We start from the raw sequence: 13431 nt of genomic DNA on the forward strand, positions 1-13431 counted from the left end.
GGCTGAGAAGTGGCAGATGGAGTTCAACCCGGAGAAGTGTGATGTGGTACACTTCAGAAGGACAAACTCCAAGGCAGAGGACAAAGTAAATGGCAGGATACTTAGTAGTGTGGAGGAGCAGAGGGATCTGGGGGGTACATGTCCACAGATCGCTGAAAGTTGCCTCACAGGTAGATAGGGTAGGTAAGAAAGCTTATGGGGTGTTAGCTTTCATAAGTCGAGGGATAGAGTTTAAGAGACACGATGTAATGATGTCGCTCTATAAAACTCTAGTTAGGCCACACTTGGAGTACTGTGTCCAGTTCTGGTCGCCTCAGTATAGGAAGGATGTGGAAACATTGGAAAAGGTACAGAGGAGATTTACCAGGTTGCCTGGTTTAGAGAGTATAGATTATTATCAGAGATTAAGGGAGCTAGGGCTTTACTCTTTGCAGAGAAGGAGGCTGAGAGGAGACATGATAAAGGTGTACAAGATATTAAGAGGAATAGTTAGAGTGGACAGCCAGTGCCTCTTTCCCAGGGCACCACTGCTCAGTACAAGAGAACATGGCTTTAAGGTAAGGGGTGGGAAGTTCAAGAGGGATATTAGAGGAAGGGTTTTTACTCAGAGAGTGGTTGGTGCGTGGAATGCACTGCCTGAGTCAGTGGTGGAGGCAGATACACTAGTGAAGTTTAAGAGACTACTAGACAGGTATATGGAGGAATTTAAGGTGGGGGGGTTATATGGGAGGCAGGGTTTGAGGGTCGGCACAACATTGTGGGCCAAAGGGCCTGTAATGTGCTGTATTATTCTATGTTCTATAAAACGTAGAAGATTGAGAGAGTAGATAGAGATGTACAAAATTCTGAGGGGTATAGCTAGGGTAAACACAAGCAGGACTTTTCCTAAGGTTGGGTGGGACCACAACCAGAGATCATGGGTTATGGGTGAAAGGTGAGAAATTTAAAGGGAACATGAGGGAAAACTTTTTCACTCAGAGGGTTGTGAGTGTAGAATGAGCTGCCAGCACAACTGGTGCATGCAAGCTTGATTTCAATGTTTAAGAGAAGTTTGGATAGGTACATAGATGGTAGGGATATGGAGGGCTGTGGTCCTAGTGCAGGTCAACAGGAGTACATGGTTTAAATGGTTTTGGTATGGACAAGATGGGCCAGATACTATGCTGTACTTCTCTATAACTCTTAATTCCAGAGAGTACAGGCCCAGAGCCATCAAAAATGAAGCATATCAATCAGAATATCTACATCATAGTTCTGAGTGTCATCCAATTGATTATAGACCTTAGAACCTAAATTTACAAATAAAAAATCTTTCAGGTTTTTGCCCCCTCAGAGTTTGCTGGTCAATGGTATTGTATTTGATGTTGGAGATGTAACCCTGGGAGAGGATGTTAACATTAGGTTGCTTATCCTTCCAGTAATTTTGATGGATTTACCGAAGATACCATTGGCTCTTAGTTGTCCATGTCTCAGAGAGATAGGGATCCTTTCTGTATGGTCAACCATGAATTTTGTGCTGGGCCTGAGGTCAGTCTTCCAATGCCCTTTTCTTCAATTGGTCAAACTCTGTGCTGGTAAACAGAAAGCAGTAGTGAACGTAATCATCAATGTCTGCTTTCACAACAGAGAGGGACACTGATCTGAGATTTCCAGAGTCATCATGTGAATCTTTATTGTGAGAGGAGTGCAGTGGGAGGCAGGTTGTTAGAGACCTTCCGTATTGTGGGTGTTGACTGTAAATCCCATAGTCCTCACATTGTCTTAACGCTTGGCCATAGTTAGCTTCCAGCTTTTCACATCATTCACGAGCCTGACATCAGACTTCCAAAACAGACATTCTAGTCCTGCCAGTGGGTTTTGACCTGAAATGTCGATGTTACTCTTTTCCATGGATGCTGCTTGGCCTGCTGAGCTCCCCCAGCAGGTGCTACATTCTATTGTGAACTCTGCTATGGCAGAAGATTACCAAGCAGACAGAACAGGACCGCACTATATGAGCCCTTTGGCCCACAATATTGTGCCAACCTTTTAACCTACTCCAAGATCAATCTACCCTTCCCCCTCACAGCTCTCCAGTTTTCATTCATCCATTTCTTTATCTAGGAGGAAACAATTCAAGGAAGTGTTCAAAGCTTCCTTGAAACTATAATAGCCTCACTGAACCCTAGGTAGCTCAAAAACAAGTATTTGGAATGGTGCTGAATTCCTTGAGCCTATGCATTGAGTGCACAGAAGCTCACTATAGGCAGCAGAGGTACATCAGCTAGGTACCCACCCAGTCATCCACCTCCTACCCTATCTTCCATAGCCACCTTAACACCCAGAAAGCAAAGTAAATCATCCTGAATCCCGAGGGACTGCCCAAGAAGAACATTCTAATTTATCTGCCGAATACTCCATTACATATTGTTTCAGATTAACACATTCAATAGTTATTAGCAGCCTTCAGTTTGTTGGTTTACATTTTAATCGAGAACACAGAAATAAATGATTTATGTTATAATATATCAGATGTCACATAAAAACAGAAAATACTGGAAAATCTCAGCACCTCAGATGTGCAAAGTTAACATTTCAGTTCAAAGCTTTTCATCAGAACTGGGAAAAGGTAGGAGTTGCAGAGAAAGGAAGGAGAGAACAAAGGAAATATCAGAGTTAGGGTGGTGATGAGAAGAGCTAATGTTATAAATAGATGAAAATGACAAGAAAATTCTAGTGAATAATGTCTGATTAAGGCTCATTGAGCTGACACATTAACATCATTTTCTCCCTCCATATATATTACCTTACCTACTGGGTAACTTTTAGATTTCAACAATTTGTGATGCCAGCTTGTATCAAACCTGCCCAATTCTAATGGAAGGCCATCAACCTCCATTGTTACCTCAGATTTTCTCTATCTAAATTTTGCCTTACCATCAATATGTTTTTTAATTTGAAATTTCCAGCAACTGCTGGGTTTTATACATCACAGTTCCAATTAGTTTCCCTTTTTTCATTCGTTTTCCATTTGTATCATCCTCCATATGAACTGTAGTTAACAAGCCCTCACAATAGGCTTTAATTTAAATAAATTGTATTCAAAGTTAGAATGGGAACCAAATTAACCAATTATTGAGACTGTGGGTAGTTGGATAATTCAATTTGCCTTTTCAACTAACTGACACCTTATTTGCTTTGAAACACCCACTACTATTTCAACAATCTCTTAATTGCTTCATATAAATAAGGCAGTTTAGTCAAGCCCTGTTGCTCTGACCTCGCAATTAATAAACACACGGGAGTGATAAGATGATTAAAATAAGAAGAAAAAATACTGGGTAAGAGGCAAAAAAAATTGAGACATAGGTCAGGGATTGGCAGGGATCAGATGAAATTATATGAAATGCTATTTACTTGCTTTGAAAGATTAACCGATGCATCAAATTGAAGAGTGACTTTTAACACTGCATACTTCAATCTGCAGGATTGTGATCAAAATCCCAGGACATTTACTGATTTTCATACATGCATTTTCCTTTTAAATCAAATGCAAATGTTAAGAATACATCATATCCAGAGGATTGGTTAACAACCTGGCAAAGAACAGTTAACACTGTCAACCTTAGAACCGTGTCTAAGTGGGTTTATGGAATAGCAAAGAGGAGGGAACAATTCACAGGAAATATTCCACCCAGCTAATTTTACTCTTACATTAAGCAATAGTGCCAAACCAATTCAGCACCCAGATGAAACCTAGAACAGCTTTTTACACATTTCTGAATTGGCTTGATGAAGAGGTAACTCAGCTTCCTGAGCAGTCCTTGTTCTCTTCTTCCTCTTGATAAATGCTACGTGCTCTTGCAATGATTTGTAGATCGTAATCTCCTCTCTGAAAACAAGACAATTTAAGACTAACTTCAAAAATTTATTTGAACTGCACATGAATAATTTTCAAAATAATAGTTATTTCATCATATTCATTCCTAATGTGTCAGTTTTATAGAGAGAAAAGTTTGACGTGCTTAACATTAGCTCCTCGGAGCGTAATTATTCATAGTTGAGAGTTCACGTATTGAGTCAATTAGCACCCAATTTCATCATAAAACCTATAATCCAGACTGACATTCCAGTATTGTACCGTGACAAACCCAGGCTACGTCCACACTAGACCGGATAATTTTGAAAACGCCGATTTCATGTAAAAATGATAGGCGTCCACACTAGGCATTTAAAAAAATATCTCTGTCCACATTGAAACGGATATTTTGGCTAATCTCCTCCTACTGCGCACGCGCAGGACGCATCTACCAAAAACAAGCAACATGTTTGGTGTCGAATCTCGCTGGGAAAGACTGTACGTGTTTGTTCAGTTACAGACTAGAAAAACTTAAACGACGGGCAGCTGTTGGCCCTCGTGCAGGAGAACTTAAAACAAAAAAAAACAAATACTGGAGCGTATGGAGGCAACCAACAGGGTGTTCACCGACAGTATGACCCAGCTGACGATGAACACTAAAAAACTGATGAACTCTGTTGCATTAATAAAGCCCCTTGTTAAATGTATAAAACATGTCTACATCAGTGTTATTTTGTATTTCCATACAATGTTACAGTAGGCTATTACACATCTATTGTCAGAGAAGTACTTGCATAAATAGGTAAACCACCTTCATACAAGCAAGCACAGAAAACAGGGCAAAGTGAGTATACTTATTTATTCAGTAAGTTATGGGTCAAAGTATTTGGTGAGTACATTTCTAACTCTTCTGACTTCAGTCTCGTTGCTGTCTGTTCTGAAATTGTTAGGTTGCGTTCAGGAAAACAATGAAATGGTGCGCTGCCGTCTGACAGCACTTTCAGATTTCTCTGGTTACCCCATCCACACTGATCTGCCCAAGCGGCGTTTTCAAAATTACACAACCTGGAGAGCATTTCTGAAAAGCTTCGGTTTCGGGGGATGAAAACGCCATTTTAGTTTGGACGGAGGGTAAAAATGAAGAGAAAAAGCTTCGGTTACGAATTTATCCGGTGTAGTGTGGCCGTAGCCCCAGTCACAGAATTACTGTCACAGTCACAGAATTGATCTGTTTGCTCAGCTGATTGAAAAAGATATGAATTTACTGTATACTTTCAACAATATTTATACATCAACCAACAATGACATTTAGAACTTGACCAGTAATTCATTTCAACAGTAGTTCATACTTGTGGGTTCTTAGTAAGAGCAAATTATTTTTTGTGTTCCTCCAATTTATAACAGCGCTCTCCACTTCAAAAATAATTGCCTGCTACATGCCTTGAAAAATTATGATAATAGGGAAAATGGCAAATTATTTTTTTTAAAGGTCAAAACAATAGCTACCAATTATTAGCCAGAAAAATGGAATTGTCTACATATCATTCTGTACAGAAACTATGCAGCATGTCCCTCCATAAAAAAAATAGGTCAGTACCAAAAATTCATGCAGGTGTTTCTTAGTTCAACACCAAATTCCCTGATTTATTCACAAAACATTATTGTCTCAAAATTCTGATGTACCCTAACAAATTTGCAGGCTGGGCGCAGCAGAACAGTTATGAAAGTGCTGCGGAAAGACTGGTAAACTTGGTGACCGTATGCATAATCAGCCAACTGTGTCATGGCAAACAAGTGGGCAGAAATTCATCGTGAATCAATATTTGAGAGGGAGGGGTAGTGATGGTGAGGGAGCATTTACTGGGCGATTAGGAGGCTGGGATTTACTGTTATGTGAAGGGGGTAGGGTACAGTGTTGGGAAAAGTGTTGAGAAGGATTGGGATCGGATCTGTAAGCTCATAGTAGGGAGATCAGGTTTTGATTGATTGACAGCGCAAAGTAGGCCTTTCCAGCCCTTCGAGCTGCGCTGCCCAGAAATTCTCCACTTTAATCCTAGCCTAGTCACAGGACAATTTATAATGACCAATTAACCTACCAACTGGTATGCTTTTGGACTGTGCGAGGTAATGAGAGCACCCAGAGAAACCCTGCTGTCATGGGAACAACATAGAAACCTTTTACAGGTAGTGGTGGGAATTGAACCTGGGTTGCTGGTACTGTAAAGTGATGTGCTAACCAGTATGCCACCATACCATGGGTGGCACGGTTAATAGGGTGAGATGAGCACTGGATTGGATGGCCATCCTAAACGAATTTACAGTGCAATGTTCCAAAAGGATTATACCAAAATATCAAAGATTCGTGCCTGTAAATGCCCAATTAAATTCCCAGAGTGAGCTGAAGTGATCTCTTAATGATTTCAATCATGATTGAATTGGGGAAATTCAAATTACATAATACCAAAGAAAAATTAACAGCCGGCAAATAGCTTGGTTATAGAGCATTAGGACTCTTTCGTAGGTGATAGTGGAACAAGCTTTATAGCAGAAACTAAGGGGTAAAATATAGGAGAATGGACTGAAGGAAGATTTACCTGTATTTGAATGGCCCATTTAACAGTTGAAGGCAAACAGGAATGGGGTAATCTATAAATTCAACAGAGCTGATGAAATCCAAAGAAGCTGTTGCCTCATAATTGTTTTTCACTCCTATTTGAAGAGAAGTGGTGTCGACTCTGATTATAGAATTAATCACCAGTGCCCCTCTGCAGATCAAATGGATACATGGTATTACTTAAAGGTCTAATCAAGCAATAGATAGGCATTTACACTGTTTCCAGTCAATTGTTCACCCCTCCATTTTGGATCAGGGAAATTGTACTTAATTTCATTAGCACTGTAGACACCTATTGTACTTTATACCAACAGACTGGTTAAACACAGACTATTCAGACAGTGGATATGAAGAAATACCGGATGAGGAATAACACTCATGGCATCCCTAACATTTTTATGATACTATTGACACTTAACCACGCTAACGTTTTTTATGTGGCTCTAGATCAGATTTTGTCTGATCAAATTTCTGGGAAATACATTGGTAAATTATATATCTGATCCCAATCCACTTCCTAAAAAACTTCATTAGCTGGGGAAAAAGCTTTGAATCCTCAGCGACAATTAAATGTGCTGTGGCTTGAGAAGTTAACTTAAAGAATCCCATTGGTATGCTAGAGGGCAAAACCTACATACCTTTACTGAGAGACAACACCAGAAAAATGTAACTTGAATTGTTGTCATATCAATTTACAAGAGTAAATGCAGACAAACAAACAAGGTCATTGACAATAGTCTGTGGATTGGGAGTGCAATGCAAACTCTCACTGAAAATATAATTCCTTTGGCTTCAAAGAAGGAATTTTATGCTGAAATCAGGAAAAAAAATGTTTACTAGTATTTCAAAGAACTAATTCAAGCTCTTTTTAAAATCTAACTTTATTACAAAGTGTCTGCCTCCTTACACTTTTTTTGGGAGAAGCTGACTCAAGCTGAGACATTGAAATGGTAACCATTCACAGTCTCCACCTAGTGGCTATTTATCATGCAGGAGCCTTGATCGTGATTCCTTAGAACAGATGGTGGAATAAGTTTGGAAAAAAAAGAGGTAAGGCAATGAAAATAAGCGATTCCCATTAAGGGAAGGCTTTCCTCTCCACCATCTTACAGGGACAATGAAAGCAAAAATTTTGTTTCCGAATTGTTTGCCAATGATGCAGAAATAGGTGGAAGGGCACATAGCGAGAAAGATAATGAGAACCTCAAGTAGGCTATAGATAGAGTGAATGACTGGCCAAAATTGATAAATATAGAGGAATGTAGTGAGACAGCTATAGGGGCAAAGAATTAAATGGGGAGAGGCAGTCAGAATATAAAATTAGTGTGGCTGAGCAAGGTGCAAAGACAGAGAAAAATGGGTGATTGGGAAAACAGAGAGGAGCAGAAGAGAGAGGGGAACAAACTGAGAATGTTGAGAGATAGAGAAAGAGAGAGCAAGAGAGAGACAGTGAATGGCAAAATATATGAGGGGTGATTGATAAGTTCGTGGCCTAAACTAGGAGTCAATTTTAGAAAACCTAGCACATTTATGTTTCAACATAGTCCCCTCCTACATTTATACACTTAGACCAGCGGTCATGGAGCATATGAATCTTGGACTTCCAGAAAGTGTCCACAGCAGGGGTGATTGATAAGGTTGTGCCTAACATAGAAGGAGATGAGTTATACAGCTGTATCAGGTCACCTCTCATCCTCCGTCGCTCCAAGGAAAAAAGGCCGAGTTCACTCAACCTATTCTCATAAGGCGTGCTTCCCAATCCAGGCAACATCCTTGTAAATCTCCTCTGCACCCTTTCTATGGTTTCCACATCCTTCCTGTAGTGAGGCAACCAGAACTGAGCAAGTACTCCAAGTGGGGTCTGACCAGTATCCTATATATCTGCAACATTGCTTCTCTGCTCCTAAATTTAATTCTACAATTGATGAAGGCCAATATACCATATTCCTTTTTAACCACAGAGTCAACCTGCGCAGCTGCTTTGAGCATCCTATGGACTCGGACCCCAAGATCCCTCTGATCCTCCACACTGCCAAGACTCTTAACATTAATACTGTATTCTGCCATCATATTTGATCTACCAAAATTAATCACTTCACACTTATCTGGGTTGAACTCTACCTGTCACTTCTCAGCCCAGTTTTGCATCCTATCGATGTCCCGCTGTAACCTCTGACAGTTCTCCACACTATCCACAACACCCTCAACCTTTGTGTCATCAGCAAACTTACTAACCCATCCCTCCACTTCTTCATCTAGGTCATTTATAAATATCACGAAGAGTAAGGGTCCCAGAATAGATCCCTGAGGCACTCCACTGGTCACTGACCTCCATGCAGAATATGACCCATCTACAACCACTCTTTGCCTTCTGTGGGCAAGCCAGTTCTGGGTCCACAAAGCAATGTCCCCTTGGATCCCATGCCTCCTTACTTTCTCAATAAGCCTTGCATGGGGTACCTTATCAAGTGCCTTGCTGAAATCCATATACACTACATCTACTGCTCTTCCTTCATCAACGTGTTTAGTCACATCCTCAAAAAATTCAATCAGGCTCATAAGGCATGACCTGCCCTTGACAAAGCCATGCTGACTATTCCTAATCATATTATACCTCTCCATATGTTCATAAATCCTGCCCCTCAGGATCTTCTCCATCAACTTACCAACCACTGAAGTAAGACTCACTGGCCTATAATTTCCTGGGCTATCTCTACTCCCTTTCTTGAATAAGGGAACAACATCCGCAACCCTCCAATCCTCCAGAACCTCTCCTGTCCCCATTGATGATGCAAAGATCATCACCAGAGGCTCAGCAATCTCCTCCCTCACCTCCCACAGTAGCCTGGGGTACATCTCATCCGGTCCCGGTGACTTATCCAACTTGATGCTTTCCAAAAGCTCCAGCGCATCCTCTTTCTTAATATCTACATGCTCAAGGTTTTCAGTCCACTGCAAGTCATCAGTACAATCACCAAGATCCTTTTCCATAGTGAATACTGAAATAAAGTATTCATTAAGTACCTCTGCTAATACATTTGCTCTCAGATGAAGGAAGTTCCAAGAATTCATGTAACTAATTAGAACTTAACAACTTGAAATTGTGCTGATTTCTAAGAAAATATAAGTACTGTACTTATGAAAGGAAACTAATAGAACAGGAAATCAAGAGAGGTACCACTGTCACATCAGAAATATTTAGTAAGCTATGTCGGTGCCTTATTACTAAAGAAAGAAACTCAAATATCTGATTTCAGTATGTTAATTTCCATACCTGCTTTTGATGTTGGTTTTACACTTTTGACTCCATAAACTGAGCTCAATAGTGCCTGAAACATCAATTCCGAGCCCCCCTTCAAATTCAGCATTTGCTAGAAGGCCCGACTGCAACATGAATGCCTGCAGGAAAGAGGAAATTGGATGCTATGTGACTGTGAAAAAATAATTTGTTTTTGATCATCGCCAAGAGCAGTGGAAGTATGTGTTATGTTCATTATGTATGTGCCACTTAAACATCTCAAAACTGTATTTAAAGGGTACATGGTGAATATTGTTATTCTTACTTTCCAACCGTGTTTAATTTCACACATCACTGACATATTTTTAATATTTCATGTTTTAATGAAGCCACAGCTATTTTTTAAAATTAATTTCTTGGGAAGACAAGCATTCTTTTCAGAATTGTCTTTGAACAGGTAGCAGTAAGCCAGCTTTCTAAATATCTGCAGTTTTTCTGTGCTGTTTGATAAGGCATTCCAGATTTTAGACCTGGTAACTGTGAAAGAATAGTTCCTTTTTTAAGGCAAGATTATGTGCAGATTGGAGGAGAATCTGCAAGTGATGATGGATGTTGCATGTGCCTACTGGCCTTGTCCTGTACGGTGATAGAGATCAATGGCTAGGCAGATGTAGTAGGAGTAGGCTGGATGAGTAAATACAATGCGTTTTGTAGATGCTGCCTTGGTCCACCAATGGTGGAAGGATCGAACGTTTAGGGCAGCAGATAATATGCCAATCAACGAACACACACAAAATGCTGGTGGAACACAGCATCTATAAGGAGAAGCACTGTCGATGTTTCGGGCCGAGACCCTTCGTCAGGACTAACTGAAAGGAAAGATAGTAAGAGATTTGAAAGTAGTGGGGGGAGGGGGAAATGCGAAATGATAGGAGAAGACCGGAGGGGGTGGGATGAAGCTAAGAGCTGGAAAGGTGATTGGCGAAAGTGATACAGAGCTGGAGAAGGGAAAGGATCATGGGACGGGAGGCCTCGGGAGAAAGGGGGAGGGGGGAAGCACCAGAGGGAGATGGAGAACAGGCAAACAACTAATTATGTCAGGGATGGGGTAAGAAGGGGAGGAGGGGCATTAACGGAAGTTAGAGAAGTCAATGTTCATGCCATCAGGTTGGAGGCTACCCAGCTGGTATATAAGGTGTTGTTCCTCCAACCTGAGTGTGGCTTCATCTTGACAGTAGAAGAGGCCATGGATAGACATATCAGAATGGGAATGGGATGTGGAATTAAAATGTGTGGCCACTGGGAGATCCTGCTTTCTCTGGCGGACTGAGCGTAGGTGTTCAACAAAACGGTCTCCCAGTCTGTGTCGGGTCTCACCAATATATAAAAGGTCACACCGGGAGCACCGGACGCAGTATACCACACCAGCCGACTCACAGGTGAAGTGTCGCCTCACCTGGAAGGACTGTCTGGGGCCCTGAATGGTGGTGAGGGAGGAAGTGTAAGGGCAGGTGTAGCACTTGTTCTGCTTACAAGGATAAGTGCCAGGAGGGAGATTGATGGGAAGGGATGGGAGGGACGAGTGGACAAGGGAGTCGTGTAGGGAGCAATCCCTGCGGAAAGCAGAAAGAGTGGGGGAGGGAAAGATGTGGTTGGTAGAGGGATCCCGTTGGAGGTGGCGGAAGTTACGGAGAATTATACGTTGGACCTGGAGGCTGGTGGGGTGGTAGGTGAGGACAAGGGGAACCCTATCCCGAGTGGGGTGGTGGGTGGATGGGGTGAGGGCAGATGTGTGGGAAATGGGAGAGGTGCGTTTGAGAGCAGAGTTGATGGTGGAAGAAGGGAAACCCCTTTGTTTAAAAAAGGAAGACATCTCCTTCATCCTGGAATGAAAAGCCTCATCCTGAGAGCAGATGCGGTGGAGACGGAGGAATTGTGAGAAGGGGATAGCATTTTTGCAAGAGACAGGGTGGGAAGAGGAATCAATCAATCAATCAATGAGAATGAGAGGAACCAATCAATGAGATGCTTTGACCTTGGTTGTGTTGAGTTTCTTAAATATTGGAGCTGCATTCATCAAAACAAGTAGAAAGAATTCCTTCACACTCCTGTCTTGTAGAAGATGGACAAGCTTTCAAACATCAGGAGATGAGTTACTGAACACAGAACATGCAACCACTTGTAACCACACTATTAACAAGGTTGCTCGAGATGAACTCTGATCAAAGGTCACCTTCAGAACATCGCTAGTGGGGAATTTCCCACTAAACATGAAAGTTTGGTACTTAGACTCTCCTTTGCCAGAGATTGTAATTCCCTTTCGTTTTTCAGGTATGAATGTTATTCGTTACTTATCACCTCATGTCTGGTCATAACTGCTGGAGTTTAGAAGAGTTCGAAGGGATCGAAAGATATAATATTCTGAGGGCTGTCCAGGTGGATTGGAGATGTATATGCTCACCTAGAAGAATTTAAACCTACTAGGTGTTTACAATTTAAAATAGTATCAACTAAAGGCAGAGACAGAGAGATTTCTTTTCTCTTGGAGAGTCATGAGTAGTTGGAACACTTTTTCTCAAAGAATGGTGGAAGCAGTCTTTGAGTATTTTTAAGGAAGGGATAAATAACTACTTGAAAATTAAGAGAATAAAAGGTTACCCCAGATAAACATGAATATGAAGTTCAGATCAGCCATGTCTTTAATAAGTAGAAGGGAAAGCTTGTGACAGTGAAAGCCTACTCCTGCTCATAATTTAACTGATTCATCTACTGGAGCTTCAAACAGAATCAACAACCTTAACTCCTGATGAAGGGTTTCGGCCCAAAATGTCATCACTACCTCCTCCCATAGATGCTGTCTGGCCTGCTGAGTTCTGCCAGCATTTTGTGTTTTTATTTATTTCCAGCATCTGCAGATTCACTCGTGTTGTCAACAACTATATAATCAGAGAACATTCAGTTCTGATCTTACAAGGGAAGAAAAATCATGAATGAAGCTGCTGATGCCAATTTAACTAACACACTGTTTGCCAGCTTATAAGTACCTCTCTCTCTTTTTAATCTCACACTCTCATCTCACTTCACCTTAACCGGTAATACTTCAGCAATCTCCTAAACATGAGAAAGTCTGCAGATGCAGGAAATCCAGAGCAACACACACAAAATGCTAAAGGAACTCAGCAAGTCAAGCAGCATCTATGGAAATGAATAAACTGTTGATGTTTCAGGTCAAATTCTTCAGGACTGGAAAGGAAGGGGGAAAATGCCAGAATTAAAAAAGGTGTGCGAGGGGAAAGAGGCTAGCTGGAAGACAATAGGCAAAGCCAAATGAGAGGGAAAGGTAAAGGGCCAAAGAAGAAAGAATTTGATGGGAGAGGAGAGTGGACCATAGGAGAAAGGGAAGGAGGAGGGGACATAAGGGGAAGTGACAGGCAGGTGAGAAGAGGTAAAAGGAAGGAGAAATGGATATTCGTGCCATCAGATTGGAGGCTACCCAGATGGAATATGAGGTGTTTCTCCTCCACCCTGTGAGTGGCCCCATTGTGACAAAAGAGGAGGCCAAGGACTGACATGTCAGGAAGGGAAGGGGGATAGGAATTAAAATGGTTGGCCACTGGGAAATTCTGCTTTCGGCAAATGGAGCAGAGTGCTCGACAAGGCGGTCCTCCAATTTACAGTGGGACTCACCAATGTAGTGGAGGCCATATTGAGAGCACTAGATACAAAACATGACCCCAACAC

At 41.4% G+C, this 13431-nt stretch overlaps 1 protein-coding gene across 1 annotated transcript in view; it reads right to left on the minus strand.

The window, feature by feature from the left end:
• Positions 1-2449: 2449 nt before the first annotated feature.
• The window catches only part of LOC140714240 (microsomal triglyceride transfer protein large subunit-like), a 99230-nt gene continuing 88248 nt past the window's right edge, over positions 2450-13431 (minus strand). The window contains exons 16-18 of the mRNA XM_073025276.1: positions 9727-9851; positions 6433-6603; positions 2450-3871 (exon numbers count right to left, since the gene is read on the minus strand). Coding sequence (XP_072881377.1) covers positions 3736-3871; positions 6433-6603; positions 9727-9851 — 432 coding nt within the window. The 3' untranslated portion in view covers positions 2450-3735. The remainder of the gene's footprint in view (positions 3872-6432; positions 6604-9726; positions 9852-13431) is intronic.

The sequence above is a fragment of the Hemitrygon akajei genome, chromosome 21 (genome assembly GCF_048418815.1).
Source record: "Hemitrygon akajei chromosome 21, sHemAka1.3, whole genome shotgun sequence".
Taxonomy (NCBI): Eukaryota; Metazoa; Chordata; class Chondrichthyes; order Myliobatiformes; family Dasyatidae; genus Hemitrygon; species Hemitrygon akajei.